This window comes from Ictidomys tridecemlineatus, chromosome 6, assembly GCF_052094955.1.
Source record: "Ictidomys tridecemlineatus isolate mIctTri1 chromosome 6, mIctTri1.hap1, whole genome shotgun sequence".
In the NCBI taxonomy this organism is placed as follows: Eukaryota; Metazoa; Chordata; class Mammalia; order Rodentia; family Sciuridae; genus Ictidomys; species Ictidomys tridecemlineatus.
In genome coordinates this window covers 9,752,655-9,770,681 of record NC_135482.1, presented here as the reverse complement: position 1 = coordinate 9,770,681, position 18,027 = coordinate 9,752,655, and the positions used below count along the sequence as shown (strand labels likewise).

General features: G+C 65.4%; 1 protein-coding gene across 4 annotated transcripts in view; it reads right to left on the bottom strand.

Moving 5' to 3' along the window:
• Window positions 1-15,626, bottom strand: part of Tmprss6 (transmembrane serine protease 6) — a 43,610-nt gene extending 27,984 nt beyond the window's left edge. Inside the window, exons 1-7 of one of the 4 annotated variants that reach the window (XM_078052793.1) lie at window positions 15,412-15,626; window positions 11,133-11,329; window positions 7,174-7,307; window positions 6,529-6,596; window positions 6,014-6,192; window positions 5,799-5,840; window positions 2,048-2,171 (exon numbers count right to left, since the gene is read on the bottom strand). In XM_078052793.1, coding sequence (XP_077908919.1) covers window positions 2,048-2,171; window positions 5,799-5,840; window positions 6,014-6,192; window positions 6,529-6,596; window positions 7,174-7,307; window positions 11,133-11,328 — 743 coding nt within the window. In that variant the 5' untranslated portion in view covers window position 11,329; window positions 15,412-15,626. Of the gene's footprint in view, window positions 1-2,047; window positions 2,264-5,798; window positions 5,841-6,013; window positions 6,193-6,528; window positions 6,597-7,173; window positions 7,308-11,132; window positions 11,330-15,411 lie in introns of all 4 variants that reach the window. The other 3 variants (XM_078052790.1, XM_078052792.1, XM_078052791.1) reach the window with 3 other exon arrangements.
• Window positions 15,627-18,027: the final 2,401 nt, after the last annotated feature.

Genomic DNA, 18,027 nt, shown 5'->3' with positions numbered 1-18,027 from the left:
CCACAGCCTCAGAAGCCCAGAGGTCAGCCCTGACGGTGCTTCGGGGGCTGCCGGGGCCACCGTCTGCTTCCAGAGGGGAACCGAGGCCCCAGGCCCTCGGCATAGCTGTGACAGCAGGCCCTTCCCAGGACGTCGGTGCCCCCGTCACGCCCCTCTCAGACAGGGGTGTCCCCAGCTCACCAGCCTCTAGAGTCCTTGCTACCCCACGGACCAAGTCCCGGGAAGCTAATCACTTGCCTCCCGATGTCCCCCCAGGTACTGGCTCATGCCTACTGTGTGCAAGGTACTGACTACATGCCTACTGTGTGCATCCACATGGCCTCGTGGAGACGGGGCGTGGTCGGGTGTGGCAGCTCCTGGGCAGGGAGTCTGCCAAGCAGCCAGCACGGGAGGCTCCAGCCTGCAGCTGGCCGGGGGCGGGAGGGATGAGCCCAGGCCGCCCAGTGAGCCCAGGGCCCCGGGGTGGGTCGCCCTGGCCCTCCCGCGGCTCTTGCAAGGGACAGGGCAGCTCCTGTCCCAGGTGCCCTCCCTGCCCCCTTCCTGGCTGGTGGCCTTTTCTGCCTCCCTGTCCCCATCCACCCTGGTCACCTGGCAGGTTCCTCTCTCTGGGTGTGGGGTGGGATAAAAGGAGGTGAAGAGACGCCAAGGTCTCTCATCCTAACGGTGCTTCAGCCTTCATCGCGGGGCTACCTGACCAACTCTCAGCGGAGCTCTTATAAATAAACCATGAGGGTCAGAAACAAGCCTGTGGTCCCACTGGAGGAGGCCCACCCGCCTCTGTCACCGCCAAGGTCTCCCCGCCCCCGCCCCCAGCTCAGCCCTGGGGTGGAAGATGGAGGACCCGGGTCACTGAGATCTTCCCCCAGGATCCCAGATGGGGACAGGGCTGAGCCGGCAGCCAGGCCTCCTCCCCAGCAGCCGCCTGGGGGAGGGGGACCCCCAGAGAACCCCAGGGGAAGCCCAGGATGGTCCCCACCCTGGACCTGCAAGTCAGATGGTGTCTGGCTCCTCTCACTTCCCAGAGCCCTGCAGGAACCAGCCCACGCACACCCAGATTGAGGTCACCACTGCAGGCGTGTGTGTGTGTGTGTGTGTGTGTGTGTGTGTGTGTGTGCAGCCTCGGAGCTGGAGACTCAGCGCCCTGGGGAGGGGTGGCGCCCAGCTCACCCAAGGCCCGCCCTAGAGCTGAGCAGCAGGTCCCTCCTCCCCCGAGAAGCTGGCGCTGCCCAGGACACAGAAACGGCCCCAGCCTGGGTCTGGCACAACTCAGTGGCCCCGCTGCCCAGCCAGTGTCCCCACCTCATGCAGAGCCTCGCACACCCACACATCTCTGTTCTCCTGGTGGAGGTGGCCAGACCCCTGGAGGCCAAGGCCACTTCCAGTCCTCCTCCCTGCCCACTAGCCCTGCCCTCTGCTGTGCCCATGTCCTAAGACCTCTCCTCAAGAACTTGCAGTAGCTCCTACTTATCAAATATTAAAGTCCAGACTGGTCTGGGACTAAGTGACCATAACAGGTGGGTCCTCCAGACGGTATAGGACGTAGTCCCTAATAACATAATATCACTACTAGAATAGACCTTGCAGAACGTGATGATGGCGTGCATTGGGGCTGTGTGAGGATCGTGGCACAGAATGTCTGACTTAAATTCTCATAAACATTCTGAAAGATAAGCATGTTTGTACTCTCTTTTTACAGGTAAGACAACTGAGTCTCAGAGAGGCAACTTAACTTGCCTTAGGGCACACAGCAAGGAAACAGCAGAGTGGGGGTGTTGGAAGTCCAGGCTGCTGCCAGACTGAAATCTTCTAACAAGACATGTGGCCTTCCAGAGTGGACCTTAGGGGTCACCTAGAACAACTGTCTTGTTACAGATGGGGAAACTGAGGCTCTGGGAGGGGGAGGGGACTGCCCACTGCCTCTCCTTCCTCCCCACCCCTGCGTCTAGTCTTGCTTTCCCAAGGTCACAACAGCCCCCTGAGCATGACCCTTGACCTTCACACACACACACACACACACACACACACACACACACACACACACACACACCCGGGACTCACGAGGTGATGAGCCTCTTCTCCAGGGGCCCGGGCGCGTCGTACACGGCCAGCCTGTCGCGGCACTCGGGCAGGGTCCACTCGAGCCGCAGTTTGAGCATGAGGTCCTGGGGGCCCTGCAGGTGCCACAGGCAGCTGGAGGCCAGGTGGTCGGGCCCCTTCAGCCGCAGTGCCTGGCCCCGGCCCACGTAGCTGTAGCGGTAACAACCTGGAGGGGCAGAGGGGAGAGCCCTGGCCCCGGTCAGCCGGGAGGCCCCGAGCTGCGTGGGGTGGGGGGGAGCTGGGTGGGCGGGCCTGGCCGGGGGTCCCTGTGGCCGGGGGTCCCTGTGCCCGGCTCCTGCTGCTCCCCTCTGCAGTCCCCGCACTGCCTCCCCGTCACTGTCCTTCACGCGGCCTGCTGGGCTGCCGGCCAGGGGAGGGCAGCTCCTGCCACAGCAGCTCACAGAGCCTTGGGTCTGGGGTCCTCTGCTCACGGCCCAAGTCCTGGGCCTCCATGTCCCCCTCGGGAGACAGAGGACAATACCGCCTGCAGGGACTTCCCGGGCTCAAGAGGATGTTGGGCGCCATGCACACAGTAGGTGCCCAATAAAGGCAGGTGGGTGTGGGGGAGGGGAGGAGGTGGCAGTGGGGAGAAGTCCTGTGACCTGTCGCCCTCAGGTGCCCCCACTTGACGCCCCCTCCTCCTCCGTCACCCCGACTTCCCGGGCCCACGCCCACCCCAGGGCCTCTTGTCTGACATTTCATCCACCAGCTCCGCTGTGACTCCAGAGCTGGCGGAGCGGGACCTGGCACCTCCTCCCGCCATCATCCAGTGGCTACTGGGCATCACGCGGGCTCCGCCATCGTCTCCCACGGGGCACACACTATCTCATTTAAACCTCCATGAGCCTCACAGGCAGGGAGCTGGGGGCTCTGCCAGGAAGTGGAGGGACTGAGGAATGAACCCTGGTGACTCTGGGCCAGTGGCTTAGCCACTGTGTCCTGGTAAAAGGACCCAATCATAATCCCTGTCACGCCTCCTTCCCTGGCAGCCCTGAGGACTCAGGGGGGAACAGAGGCCAGTGCTCTGCTCTGAGGCTGCAGCCGGTGGCTCAGCTCACTGTCCCCCACCCCTGCCACCTCTGACCTCCCCAGACAAAGAGCTGGGGTATCAGCCTGGGGGAGCAGCAGGCCTCGGCCCTCTGCCTCCCCAGCTGGCGCAAGGCCCCTGGCGGCTCCTGGACACTGTGCCCTTAAGTCCTGCTGCCACCCGATGCTTTGCTCTTGCTGTTTTAATAATTCCTTTTAATTTGAGGCTAATAATTCAGTGTGCCCTGAACCCAGCACAGAGTACAGTGCCAGGGTGAGCGCTCCAGGCAGAGTGTGCTGGCACGCGGGCACCTGGGCACGCGGGACGCAGGGCCCAGGGCATAGACTCGAGGCTGGGCCAGGCCGGGACGGTGGGCCTTGTCGTGCACTAACGTTCTTCTCTCCAGTCCCCCCACCCGCTTTCCCCAGCCGACGCCCACAGACAGCCACCCTGGAGGCCACCGCAAGTGCACGGGGCAACAGAGGGGCTTGCTGTCTGTGACCTTAAAAAGAGGTCACTTTGCACAGACACCTGACGGAAACCTCAGGTTTCCCCTTGCGAAAGCCGGACCCTGAGAAGGCCAAGGTCTCTCTGACGCCCTGTAGAGAGAGGTTTCTTCTAGACCACAGGCTGCGTGCGCCCGAGCCCCGGGGACGAGCCGCCTCGGGCCGTCCTCCTGCTTCTAGGTTGGCACGGTCACCAGTATCTCGGGGTGCAGGGCCCCCCATGAGCATGAGCACCCCGGGGCCGCTCATTGTGACACACCTTCCTGAGCTGCGGACAAGACCTGTGGGCGCCTCCCAGGAGGGCCCGCGGGGGTTCCAGAGAGCCCAGAGTTTGAGAACCACTGGCGTGGAGCTGTAAAAGCATCCTTTCCCTGACCAGAGATCAAGTCACCAGACACAGAAATACAGCAAAAGGACGGAGAGTCGCCTGAGAGCACGCTAGAGCAGAGCTTCTGAGGTGGAGCCCTGGGTCCCTCTGGGGTCAGGTCAAAGCCCTTTTTGGAATAACACGAGGGGAAGGGGTTGCTGGGGTCCTCTGCCGTGGAGGCCGCCAGGGTCACGGGGTCCGGAACATCACAGTGGAGCATCCCGCGTGAACACCCGGCAGCCTTCCCCGAGTGGACACCGGGAGGCCACCAGAGTCCCCCGGGTCACTGTCCCAGTTACCTTCACTTGGGGGAAAACAGTTATCTTCTATAAAAAGTACTCAGTTGAGATCAATGGCTTATTTTATATCATAATACATTTAAGATGAAGCAACAGACCATTTTAACAATCTGTCACCCACCACCCGTGTAAATGAAAGCCCTTTGCAGTCCCCAGTCATTTCTAAAAGCCTCAAGGAGTCTCGAGAGCAAAGGCCGGCGTGGCCCTGGGGGACCGTGGAGGCCAGAGAGTGGGCGAGCGAGAGGCTGCACACGGGTACTTCCAGGACAAGGGAAGAGGCAAGTTCCCCACCCACGGGCCACACTCCAGGCGGCAGCAGGCCGAGGGGGTGAGCAGGTGGGGCTCGCCCACCCCTGTCCACCAGCGTGTGCCGGGAGGGGTGGCCCCGACCTCCCAGGACTGTGAGGACCCAGGCCCAGCCCCCCTGAGGTTGCAGGGCGACCCTGGAAGACTGACAGGCTGCCAATGGTCTGGGTTCCGCCAAAGCACTCGACCCAGAGGTGACCGTTCTACTGCCTGGTGGACGGCAACCGGCTTGTCTAACCTGGTGACCCCGGGCCAGAATCCCAGCTTTTCACAGATGATGGCAGGCAGGTAGGTAGAGAGAGAGGTGGGTAAACAGAGAGATAGGGACAGAGAGGTGATGGATGGAGGGAGGGAGAGATGGATGACAGATCACTGTATTCTTGATCCCTTACTCATGAGCCTTATTAATGAGATGCATGCTCACTGTGTCTCTGTATGAGAATCATCATTTAAACTTTTTGAAAATCGTGCTTGGCCTCCAGCCCACCTACTAAGCGCGCTGAGCAGCAGGACAAGGGAGGGTCAGGAAAGGTGTGACTGGGATTTCAGCTCTGCTCCCTCTCTGAGAAGGGGCTGAGGCGCGCACCTCGACGTCCGGGCTGGTGGAAACTCTGGGCAGTGGAGGAGGAATCTGAGAATTCAGGGGTTTGTGCTCGGGACCATCAGGTACGGTGGCCCAGGTAGTCCATTGCACAACCCCAGGAGCAACCAGTCCACAGACAACAGTGTGGACAGCGCCCCAGCCCTGTGCAACCGGGTGGCCCAGCTGGCACGGGGGCTTCTCAAGACTGGGCAGGAGGACTGGGGGAGAGAGACAGGCGACTGTGACACCGCAGCACCAGGCAGGACGGGAGGGGAGGGTGACCCAGCAGAACCGTTGCCTCCAGAAGACCAAGTTTAACCCCACGCCCCTGCCCTGGCACAGCCACCTCCCAGGACCACGGCCCGTGGGTCCAACTCCATGACAGAGAAGCAGAGTCACGCACTGTGTGCCCCCTGCAGGCAGCTGTGGCACTGTCCACACGGCCGGAGCCCCCTCCCCACAGGCCACACGGGGGCCCTCCTTCCCCCCACGGCACCCTGGGTGGCCAGGCCAGGGCTGCCTGCACCCACGAGGGAAGCCATGTGCCCAGCACTGGACCAAGAAAAACCGAGTCCCGGGGAGAGCGGGAGGGACCGCCGGGCAGAGGCCGTACCGAGCGTGGCGTTCAGGGCGCCCACGTCTTTCACGCTGGCTTCTGTTAAAGGAAATGGACAGTCAGCAGCGGGAGTGAAGCAGAGCGCGGCGGGTTCAGGACCAGCCTGGGGACGGCCTCTGCTGAGTGTCCCCAGTGCCCCACCCGCCTGCTGTCCTGGCTCCCTGGTCCCCGGGGGGCCCCACCTGGCCCCCCGTCTCCCGTGCCCTACTGACCCAGGATGACCAGGCCCTCGGGGTCCACCTCGTACTCCGCCCTGTAGGGGGCCAGCGCCGAGCCGTTGGAGAGCAGCTCCTCCACCAGCAGCGCCCGCACCACCTCGGGGCTCAGGGACGGCCGGCGGCGCTCGGGGACTTGGAGGATGAACCAGAAGAAGCAGGTGAGGGGTCCCTCCCTAGGAGAGGCGGGCGTGAGAGGCGGGTCTGGCCCAGGGACCCCGAGCGCCCGCTACCTCCCGGGCCTGGCTCCCGATCTCGCCTGGGAGCCACCTACCTGCCAGTGAGGGCGGTCCTCGGCCACCACCCCTGGCAGGCGAGGACACGGGGCGGGGGCTGAGCTGCACGGCACAGACCAGGTCAGGCAGCAGCCCGGGACGGGGCCAGGTGGGCAGGGCTGGGGTCGCGAGCAGGGGGCCTTGGTGTCCCCATGAAGAGCATGAGAAACCCGGGGTGCTCCTGCCCACTCTCTGGGTCTGAGGTCCCGGCAGGGGCGGCGGGCGGGGGCCACTCACCCGAAGGAGTAGACGGAGCTGGCGTTGTAGTAGGCGCCCAGCTGGGTGCTGGTGATGAGCTCCGCCAGCTGCGGGAGACACAGCCTGGGCACCCCGCGGTGCAGGCCTGGGGGCCCCTTCCCCTCCCAGCCCTGCTCCCTCGGGGGCCTCCGGGAGGGACTTTGCTGTGGCCACACAGCGGCCAGGGCCCTGCCCGGGCACCACCTCACCTCGCTCCACCTGCTGCCCTCCCCGCGCCCGGCTGTCACCCCACCTGCCCCGAGGGACCTTCTGCCCCCCTGCAAGCCACCCCTCCACACTGAAAAGCCCCCTCGGCTCCTGGGCCCTCCCGCCATTGGTGACGGGACATGGTGTGAGCAGCCTGGGGACTGTCCCCACCAGGCCAAGGAAGCTGGGACCCCCTCGTCCCGTCCAGCTGCCCTGGCTGAGGCAGGCACACTCCACGGCCCTGCTGGGCAGGGGCAGTGGGAGCCACCGACCCCGGGAAGAGGCCCGGTCAGGGTCCAGTCCTCGGGCACTGGACCCGGGAGCCACTAACTCGCCCGTCTGCAGCGGGTCCCTCACAGGCCGGGGCTGTGCCCTGGGTGATCCGCCAGCTGGCCAGGCCCCGCCGCCCGCGCCCACAGCCCCCGCGGCCCTCCCTACCATCCTCTGGGCTCTGGCGGTCTCACTGCGGAAGACGCTGGACTCCCTGCGGGCGAGGTCCTGGGAGAAGTGGCGATTGAGCACGCGGAAGCTGCCCGAGAACACCTGGCTGACCGTCACCTCCGCCCGGTACCCTGCCCGGAGAGCCAGCAGCGTGACCTCCTCCGACCCCTGCCCTCCCACCCTCCGCCCAGCCCCAGGGTCCTGGGCTCCGTCTGAGATGTCGTCACCATCGTCAGTGTGGCCTTTGTCACGGTCATCGTCATCTCGGTCCTCCAGAGCCTATCTGATGACAAACTAGCTCCCAGGTGCCAGGGAGGACAAGGCCCACAGACAGATGCTGTCCCCAAGGCCCCCAGTGACAGGATGACCCGGGACCGACCCTGGACAGCGAGAAGGCCAGGAAACCCTCGCGGGTGAGGTCAAGGTCATGGTCAGCGCCCATGGGCACCCTCCGCGCACCAGCTGTCCTGGACTCCGCAGGTCTGTGCCAAGCCCCACCTCCTGGGCACTCGGGGAACCCAGGCGGGCGCACCTCCGCTGACTGACAGCTCCGGGAAAGACAGACACCGCTCCAGGACCGCCCAGCAGGCAGGAGCCACCCAAAACGGCGTCCCACCAATAAGCACCAGGCCTGGGCCACAGTGACCCTCTGGCTGAGCTGCGAGGACTGGGTACAGCGTGGCGGGGGTGGGGTTACATACAGCATGTGCAAAGGCCCTAAGGCAGAGGGTCCTGGTAAGGGCCAGGCTCAGAGCCCTTTTGGCTGAGCCACGGGGGGAGAGCAGCAGGAGGCTGCGCCGTCAGCGGGCGGGCGGGCTGGAGTCTTAGCCCACAAACGGAGGAAACCATGAAAGCCTTCAATCAAGGTGACGACAGCAAGTTTCCATTTTGCACAGACTGTTTTGACTGGTGTCGAGTGCGGTTCACAGCCCTGGTCTGCACTCCTGTTCACTGGCTCCACAAATGTTTACTGAGAACCTACTAGAAACTGGCCTAAAGCACTTGTGAATATGTCACTATCACAATGAACAAAACCATGAAGGACACATCCTGTCCCTAAGAACGAGTCACCTGGCAATGAGGACAATGAACCACCCAGAACGCTCCGGAGGGAGCAATTGCTGCCAACTCGGGGGCTGGTGTTGCAATACAGAGACCAGGGGAGACGCTGGCAGGGGGGGCCAGGATGCACGTGTGTGCCCAGAGCAGCCCAGAGAGGGGCCAGCAGGTGCAAAGGCCCCGAGGCAGGAGCTTCCCGGGTGTGTTTCAGGAGCAGCCGAGGGACTGAGGGCGGGGCGGGAGGTGAGCTGGGGAGAGGAGAAGCACCGAGGGCTTGCAAGCCCGGGAGGACTGGGTTTGCCTTTGAGTAGGGCGGGGGCCTGGCGGGTGAAGCAGAGAAGCGAGGAGATTTGATTCGCCATCTGCCATGCTCCCTCTGCTGTGCTGTGGGGAAGGGCTCTGGGGAGCGGCCGGCCAAGCAGGGAGACCCCAGGAGGCCCCTCCCAGGGCCCAGGAGGGAGTCCTCCAGGTGAGGGCAGCCGGACCCCGCTGTGGCGGTGGAGAGTGGGACATGGCTGGCTGGGGGCTTGATTGGGGGCTTGTCCGGTTTCTGGGACATTGGTGCTGGGGGGGACGAGGGGAGAGTCAGAACCTGGCAGGTGGACGCGGGCCAGGCTGGGGGAATGGGTGCGTTCTGCAGGAGGAGGCCAGGAGACCTGCACAGGCAAACCGGGGTCACTGTCACGAAGGACATTGACGGCTCAGGTCGGGGGGCGAGGGTGGGAAAAGTGGGGGGGGGAGGAGAGGCCCCAGAGCAGAGGACCAGAGAGGAGGGGGCTGAGGGGAAGGAACCGGGTCCAGAGGAGGGCATGAGCCTGGGCCCAGCAAGGCACCCCGAGACCCGGACCCTGGGTTTAGCAACTCTTTAGACCCATCTCTGCACAGGATAGGTGCTCGGCCAGCGTCCCTGGAGCCCCTGCACAGGGGAACAAACCAGGGCACCGAGGCACACTCCGTCAGGGACAGCGGTTGGAGCTGGGGAGGGTGGAGCCCGGGGCCCCTCAGCAGCCCCTCCCTGGACTCTGCCGCCATGAGGTGGGAGGGAGTGGACAAATGGGGTGGGGGCTCTGATGGACCCCCTCTGGGGCCACTGTGTGGGCTCAGGGGCCCCCAGGAGAGCTGGCCTTGGATGGGGCAGGGAGGGTTGGCCTCTGGGTGCAGGGCCAGGAGGAGGCAGAGCACCTGCAGCCAGAGGGCCGCCGTCACCTGAGGGCCACCGTCACCTGAGGGCCACCGTCACCTGAGGGCTTCTCTTCTGGGGGTTTGTGCTCCCCCCAAAGCAGCGGCCGGTGGGCAGTTGGGGCCAGTGTCTGGGGAGAGGGCGTGGGCTGCCCTGGAGGGGGAGAGGCTGGGGACTGGGGCTGGTGGCACTGACAGGTGACTCGGGGCAGCAGGGAGCCCAGGAGCCAGCTCTGCCTCCCCTGGCTCTGGGTCGGCTCTTGGCTCCTCAGGAGCTGGTCCTGCTCTGTGTCCCTGGCCACCGGCCACTTCCAGATGTCAGGGCACCACTGTGACCCACCTCCCTGCTGGTGCCCTGTCTGTGGGGCCGCCGGTCCCGGGGGAGGAGCACTCCACGGCTCCCGCACCCGAATCCCCGCGGGGGGCGGCCCTCCCCCTCCAGCTCTCAGCCCTGGGTCCTCCCGGCCAGCACCAGGGGCTGGAGGAACGGGCTCCTTGCAGAGAGGACGACTGGCAGGTGAGCTCCTGTCCCCAGCCCGGGCTCCGGTTTACCCCGAGGACTAATTACCCACCGCCCAAGAGGCCTCCAGCCCTGGGCTCTGTGGGGCGCTGGCTTCCTGCCCACCCTGAGGCCCCCTCCCGCTGCTCGGCTCTGAGCAGAATCTATGAGTCAGACCCAGGGGCGCGGGTCCCCCGGGAGCTGGTTCCAGACCTCCGTCCCCCAGGCCCGGCTGAGCGGGGCCCAGGTAGACGCGGCTCCCGACGGCTGCTCCAGAGTGGGCCCAGTTCCTCTCGGTGGCCTGAAGTTCCACCCCGGGATGGAGCCACCCCAGGCCACCTCTGCGGACTGTGCCATGGTCACCCAGGCAGGCCAGGCTGACCCCTCTAGGGCTCCTGGGCCCCGGGCTTCCGCGACCCTGGCACACGCTGCCTGCATTGTCCTGTCTGGCTCCACGCATGATCACCAGAGCTGTCCCCAGAAGCCAGCCCCGAGCCCCCACGAGGGAGGCGCCCTCACTGAGTGGGTGGATGGGGGGACGCGTCCCCTGCGCGTCCCGGGGTCGCCCGGCGGCTTGACCGCAGCAGCGAACCGCTTCTTCCTGCCGTCGAGAGCTGGAAGCTGGACCCGGAAGATGCTCAGGGGCACGGGGTGGTGGAGGGTGGAGAGCTGCACCCAGAGCACGGCCCCAGGCTCGGGGGGACGAACGAGGGCCACGCTGTCCCCAACCAGGCCTCTCAGCTGCCCCCACGCTGCACCCACACGCTGGGGCCTGGACACCCAGAGGTCAGGAACCATGGTCCCTCCCTGAAGGACACATGGCCGGGCTCAAGTGAGCAGAGGCACTAATTGGTGGCAGCCACCACGAGCCCCTCTGGGCCTCCTGCGCTGGGAGTGCGGCCAGCTGCCAGGCTCAGGGCCACCCGGGAGGCCAGCGCCAGGGAAGGCGTGTTGACAGCCAGGTCTGCGGGTCCCCGAGAACCGGGAGCGGGGGAGCCCCCTTCCCCGGCTGGTGGGGGGCGCTGCAGACCCAGGCCCAGGACCAGCCAAGGGCCGGCCAGCAGGACCCCCGGGCAGGACGCGGGGGACCCAGAGAGAAAAGCCTGCCCGGGTCACGCGGGGAGTGGCACTGCTGAGCCTGGAGCCCTGGTCTGTCCTGCGGTCTCCCCTGGCCACCCCAGCCCTCCCGGGTGAGCCACCCCTGGGGCCCCGCCGTTACCTAGGAAATACCAGAGCATCACCCCCACGGAGGCCAGCGCCACCAGCGCCAGCCACAGAGGTGCCAGGCGGAGGGAGTCCCGGACCTTCCTCTTGGAGTCCTCAGGGCCCTGGAACGTCCCCTCTGGCTCCGCGTCCTCACCGTCACCTCCATCGCCCTGGCCGCCCGCTGCCTGGGGGGCCTCGGCCACCGGCATCCTGAGGGGACAGAGCAGAGCTGGACACAGACTGGCATCCTCCAGGGAGCCCCAGCAGGGCATGCCCCTGCCTCCTGAGCGGGAGGGAAAGGACCCGGGTTTCCCTGTGACCGTCACCCGAGGCGGGTGCTGGGCAGCTCGCGGGAGGGAGGCCAGCCTCAGAGGACAGTGGCACTGCGGGCCCGGGCCTGGCCCAGCCACCGATGGTCAGAGGGGAACCACGCGCTCCCTGCCTCCTGGTCCTGCGGCAGAGCCCCCCGAAACCCCGTGCAGGAGGGTCCCCGGAGCCCGAGCCAGCACTGTGCTGGACGGGGACCCGCCTCCTAGAGGGAGCACCACCTCTGTCCCCTCACTCCCAGCCTCGGGGCCGAGGAAGGGAACAAAAGCCAGAAACCATCCAGTGTCCACAGGGGACATCGCCCGTCACCTCACTTAATCCTGGGGTCACCTTGGATATGGGACCGTGGTCCCCGTGTGCTCTCCCCGCACCAGGCCCACTCTGCATGGGCCTCTCACACGTAGGTTTCTCATTTAAACCTCCAAATGACACTCAATATTCTGCACCCATTGTACAGATGAGGAAACTGACACCCAGTGTCACCCGTCAACAGTTCAGTCCAGGGTTTTCTCATTGTGATTTTTTTTTTAATATTTATTTTTTTAGTTCTCTGCGGACACAACATCTTTGTTGGTATGTGGTGCTGAGGATCGAACCCGGGCCTCACGCATGCCAGGCGAGTGCGCTACTGCTTGAGCCACATCCCCAGCCCCACATTGTGATTTGAATATCTGACATTTTGAAAAAAAAAAGCCCAGAGAGGCTGAGCTCATGGCCCAAAGTCACACAGCAGGCAAGCAGGGGTTGAGCCCAGGTGTCCACCGCTCTGCTCCTTTCCCTACTCTGTAAATGAGCTGTTAATTAACGAATCATGATCCACAATGGTGCATGGCCCCTCGGTGCCCCAGGCTGCGGCTCTATCTATCTTCACATGCTCCAAGGCAAAGTGCTGGCTGCTTGGCTTCTCAGGCAGCTTTCCCTGTGGTCCAGCGAAGACCCTCCGCCGTCTATCAGTGCCAGGCTGGAGCATGGGTCTCCTCTTAGGGCCCCATAAGTGCCACCGTGACTTTCAAATGCACCCTCGGAAGCAGCATTGGCGGAAGCTGCTGTGGATTCACCCACGTTCCCGACACCTCCCGCCCGGTCAGCAGCGGCCTCCTGGAGAGGCCCAGAGGTCTCCCTGCCTCTCAGCCCGTCCTCCAGCGCATCCTGCACCTTGTCACCAGACAAGGTGACAATCACTCGCCTGCTCAGACCCTGACATGGCCCCCAACCTCCTCCCATCCACCCCGTCGCCGGACGTCCAGGGCCCTCTGGGGCTGGTTCCTGCCCTCCTCTCTCACGCCCAGACGCCCACCGGATGCGTCACCTCTCAGGCCGCAGAGTCTGGCTCAGTGCCACCACTCCCTGTGCCAGACCTTGGGGAGCCCTTCCTGGGTCACCCACTGGCCATGTCCCAGGGCTCCCTCAGGCACCCCCTCCCCGGGCAGCCCTGGATCAGACCCACACCCGCCCTGTCCCTGGGAAGGAAAGCAGGGACAGGTGGGGGGTGGCTCAGGTCTGCGCGAGGCCCTGCCTCCCCCCAGAGCTCCACAAAAAGAAAGGCAGGGCCTGGGTCACGGTCACCGCGGGGGAACCCACCCAGGGCCTGCCTCGGAGTGGAGGACGGACAGAAGGAAGAACGGACGGAGCAGCCAGGCCTCCGCAGCCCAGCGCCGGGCGCGCCCCTGCACCTCACTGCGCCAGGAACAGGCGTGGGCGGCTCCGAGCCAGGCCTGGGGACAGGCTGGTCTGCGCAGGCCTCCATTCAGTCCCCGTCACTTGGTTTTTACTGAGCACCTGCTTGGAGCCAGACTGTGCTGGGCACCAGGGGCTCACGGTGAACAGGGAGGCCTCATCCCCACGCTCCAGGGGTGACGGCCAGTTGTGAGGGTGACCACGCAGCCCCCCACGGTCATACGGCAGCACCCCGCAGTTCCCAGGGGCCACCCACCAGGACAGTCCATGGCTCACCTTTCCCCGTGCCCCCAGAACCCTCCCTGCCTGACACCTCCGTGACCGTCCACACCACTAGGCTCTCACCTCATGTCACCCTGGTCACGTCATCTGCCACTAGGACTCCGACAGCCGCCAGTTACCTGACCACAGATTCACACAAACCGCCAAAGTGTCTTCCCCACACACCCAGCTCACGAGCCTCACGCCCCCACCCCCCCAGAGCGCGTTCCGCGGGGGCCCTGCCTGTCCTCCCTCCTCTTCCCGCAGCCGCCCAGGCCCCGGCCTGACCCCGCCGTCTCCTCTCCCCTCAGCTGGCCCGGGCCGCGACTCTCCCTCCTCAGGTCTTGGCTCAAGGCCACCTCTCCAGGGCCACCGTCCCTGCCCACTCCCTTCTCTCACTGAATCGTTATAGCACTTGAGACCTGAATCGCGGGTGGGCTCTGTGTCCCGTGTCCCATCCCGGCTGCAGGCTTCGTAAGAGCCGGGCTTTGGTCCAGCTGCACGGCCCGTCCCATGCAGGACTGGGCAGGGAGCGGACACTCAACGTGGGTGTTTGGTTTTGCTCTGCACCCAGGGCCTCGTGCATGCTAGGCAGACGCCCCATCACTAAGCCATCCCCAACCTCTTTTCTGTTTTAGTCTTGCTAAGTTGCTGAGGCTGGCCTCAAACTTGCGATCCTCCTACCTCAGCCTCCCACGCCATGCGCCAACACACCCAGCCTCCGTGGTTTTCGAAGGAGTGAATGGTTGTATCCCAGTCCCCTCCCACACAGCCCCCAGGTGCCGTGTGGCCAGCCCACTCCTCCCTCCTCCTTGTTCCCTGCCACCTTCCCATCCGTATGGCGTCGGCCTGATCTTGCTTATGAACTGTATTAATGGACGAGGAGGGGCAAGCCCTGGGCAGGACCATGGGTGGCTCTGCAGCCCCCGCACTTCTCCTCTGCTGCTGAGCTGCCCTCTCCCTCCACCTTCCGCCGCTCCCCCAGGTATCACAAGAGGGGAACCCCCTCTACCCTGCTCCGTCACCCGATGGGCACCTCTTTCCCCTGACGCTGGAAGGAGGAACGGGTCCTGGTTGCCATGGCAACCTTCTCCCTGCAGGAGCACCTGGACCCCACCCTGGCTCCGCTCCTCACTCTCTCCTCCCTCCTGACCAGGAGAAGGCCCTCTGTCTGCCCACTGGACACCGTGCCCACTGGGGTAGGGCAGCGCCTCCCGCAGCAGGCGGGGCTGACCTGGATCGACCCCCACCTGCAAGCCGACTGCACGTCAGCCTGGACCCCACAGTGCCACCCGGCACACTCTCTTCCAGCTCTGCGGCCTGCCGTCGCTACTTGATGGCTGGGGACACCAGGGCACAGGAGTGGACTCACCAGCCAGGGCAGCGCAGAGAAGGGCCGAGCGGGCGCTCTGCCCTGCATCCAGGAGGCGTGGTCGGGGCCTCGGGGCCTGGAGGACACCCCTGCGGGAGCTCCTGGGCTGAGTGCAGGGCACAGACTGCCACGCTGCCACGCGACAGCCCACCCACACCCACACGGGCACAGTGGAGGCACGCGGGCCACACCCGCCCGCGGCACGCAGACCGAGACGCACAGCCCGGCCTCTCGCACGCAGCGGCTGAGGCCAGCTTGGAGCCCTGCAGGGGCCTGGACTCAGCCACAGGGGCAGCAGGGCTCTGGACAGGGTGACACTCGGGAAAGCCCCAGGGCAGCCGGACGTGGAGGGGGCAGCGAGTTCAGAGGGCAGGGTGGGGAGAGTGGTCACCCGAGAAGCCAGGCCTCTCCCTGCCCCTGCCCACCTGGTCCGGGCCAGCCAGCCCTGGGGCCTGCACTGCCCCCGAGGCTCCCCTGGCTGCCCGGCTCCGACACCCCTGGCCTCTGCTCGCAGGTGCCGCAGCCGGAGGCCCTGCAGGCCCAGCCCCTGAGCAGAGCCGTGGCTCCAGCCCCGGGAAGCGGGTCGTGGCTCTCGGGGGGCACCTGCTCCCCAGGCCACTCATGAATCCTGGCTCCCCAGCCCCAGGCCCCTTACCTTCAGGCGGGGCAGGTGGGTGCTGGGCCCACACTCAGGCCGCCGGCTCCTCTGTTTGTCCAGGCCAAGGTCTCTCCTCCCCCTCCTGGCCAGCCTGGGGTGGATCAATGGCCCAGAGCCATGGCTGGGGTGCCTGGCCCTTGTCCCCTGTGGCCTGTGGCCCCAGGCTCCATAGGGCTCCTGCCAGTGTGGGACAGCGCCGTGACTGCGCACAGGTGATCAGGCAGGAGGCTGGAGACACACCGCCCGCCCCGCCGCCCAGGCCCGCCCCCAGGCGCCCGAGGCTGGCAGGCAGGTGCAGGAGACCGAGCTCTCCCGGGGGACCGTTGCCTGGTGACACTCCTCCCTGACTGCAGCCCTGTCCCCAAGAGCAAGAAGGGGGGTGGGGGCTGAGGACTGGGGGCTGTGCAGAGACCCAGGCAGGGAGGCACAGGAGTTCATACCAGTCCACTCACCTGGACAGTGAGACCAGAGAAGCCACCGGCCCAACAGAAAAGGAGGCCGGCCCCGCGGCCCCGGGCACAGGGAGGAGGAAGGGAGGGGCGGGCTGGATGCCTTCTCCGCCAAGCTGGGCCTTCTGGGAATCAGTACATTATTTTAGGGAGCCCTGCTGTCCATGATGGTGGCCACAGGTGGCTCTTGAGTGCCTGGGATGTGGCCAGTGTGAACTGAGACGGGCTCACAGAGAAGACGCAGAACAAGGAAGGCGACGCCCCCCCCTCGAGTCTCTGTCCACCACATCCTGAAATCACAGTCTCACTATCGGGAGAAATCAAATTCGTTATTAAATCAGTGTCACCCGCCTTCCTGCCTCGTGTCCATGTGTTCCGATCGGAGGAGGCACAGGGCACCTCAGACGGCAGAAGGCACAGCGCCTCCTCCTGGCTGCACGCGACCTGAGTCACACGGGTGCCGAGTCACAGGCGCACGCGGGGTCACGGCGTCCCATCCATCGGCTGTCCTTCCTACCCCTGGGCCCCTGCCCTCCCTCCACTCCCCTCTGTCTGATCCAAAGGACCTGTGCCTTTAAATGTGACTTCAGGGGACACTTAAATGCCAGGTCCGCTCACTCGCGATTCCAGGCAACGGGGCACCGCAGAGCTGAGCATCCCTTGAGTGGGCACCAGGACTTTGGGGTGTGTCGGAGCATGTGGCGTCCCCACCTGGGACCCACATGCTGCGGACACATGGGCTCAGGGTGCGTGTGCAGCACGGGGGGTGCGTGTGGGTGGTGTGTAGGCTGTGGGGTGCACAATGAGTGTGCAAGGCACATGGATTAGGGTGGATCTGGGGTGCGGAGTGAGGGTCGAGGGCCAGGGGCACGTGTGTGAGTGTGGGAGCGTGGGAGGGAGTGTGAGGTGGGCGTGGCCGGCGGACACCGGATGGGGCGGGCACCTCCCTCGACTCCTGCCCAGGCCCTGCCTCTCCTGACCTCACTGTCCCCACCGACCCTGCCCGGGGGTTTCTCCTTCCTCCCTGCAAACCCCCTCCCCAGGCCCAGCCCCCACCTCAGAGTTCCCAGGGGGACTGGAGCTGGGGACAGGAGCAGGGACCTGTGTGGCTGCAGGCAAAGACACCCCGAGCCCCGCCTGTGTGTCCACCTGTCCTCTAGCAGGTCAAGTGGCCCCGGCCCCTGGCCCCGCAGGCTGGCAGCTGGGCGGTCTGGAAAGCAGCTCTTGCACAATCCATGTCCTCTGTGCCTGGTGGCCGCCAGCCATCAACCCGCCCAGCCTGGGGAGGGGGTGGCACCAGGCCCCGGGGAGGGCAGCAAATGCTGAGGAGGCTCAGGGAGCACGGGGGTCCCAGTGAGCCGTGGGCTCGGGCAGCCTGCCCCACAAGGTCTGCCACGGGTCTAGACAGACAGCTGTCCCCGCAGCAGGGGGACGCGCTCACACACAGCAGGGTGAAGGCCTCGCGGCTCCCTGGGCACCTGTGTTTCACACCGGTGCTGACCCTCAGCCTCTGCGGCCCTCTTGTCCCAAGGGCCAGCGAAGCTTCTTAGAGGCCTGGTCAGTGTGGGTTGGTGGCCAGCAGGGGACACAGCAGGCCTGGCCTAGTGGGACAGGGACAGGCCTCCACCTGATGTAGTGCCACACTCAGGTGACAGATCTGAGGGTTGGTGACCCAGCAAGAAATGTCACCTCCCCGGGCTGCCATCTCATGGCCTCAGGAAGGGGGTGACAGCCGGATGGTTGGGGGCAGAGGGTGTGACGTGGACCTTCAGTCCACTGGGACTTGTGTTCTTATAAAATGGGGACCTGGACCTGGGACCCTGCACACAAGGACGCCGGGTAAAGATGGTGGCAGCTTGCACAGCAGCTCTGGAGCCAAGGGGCCACCGGAGGGGGCCTGGGACAGGAGCTTGCTCACAGCCACCGCGGGAGCAGCCGGCCTGTGGATTGGAGGCCACGCGGTGCTGGCCCGGCCACCCTGCGGGCGCTCCTCTCTGCATCCTGAGTGAGCGCACGCGTGGCCGCATGAGCGGGTGCTGGGCAGTGCCACACCCCAGCTTCTCCCTGGAGCTCTGCACACAGCAGGTGCCTACTTGTCGTCCACCAAAGAGGGTGCACAGCCAAGAAGCCTGCACCCTCTCCATCAGGGCCTTCCAGCCTCAGG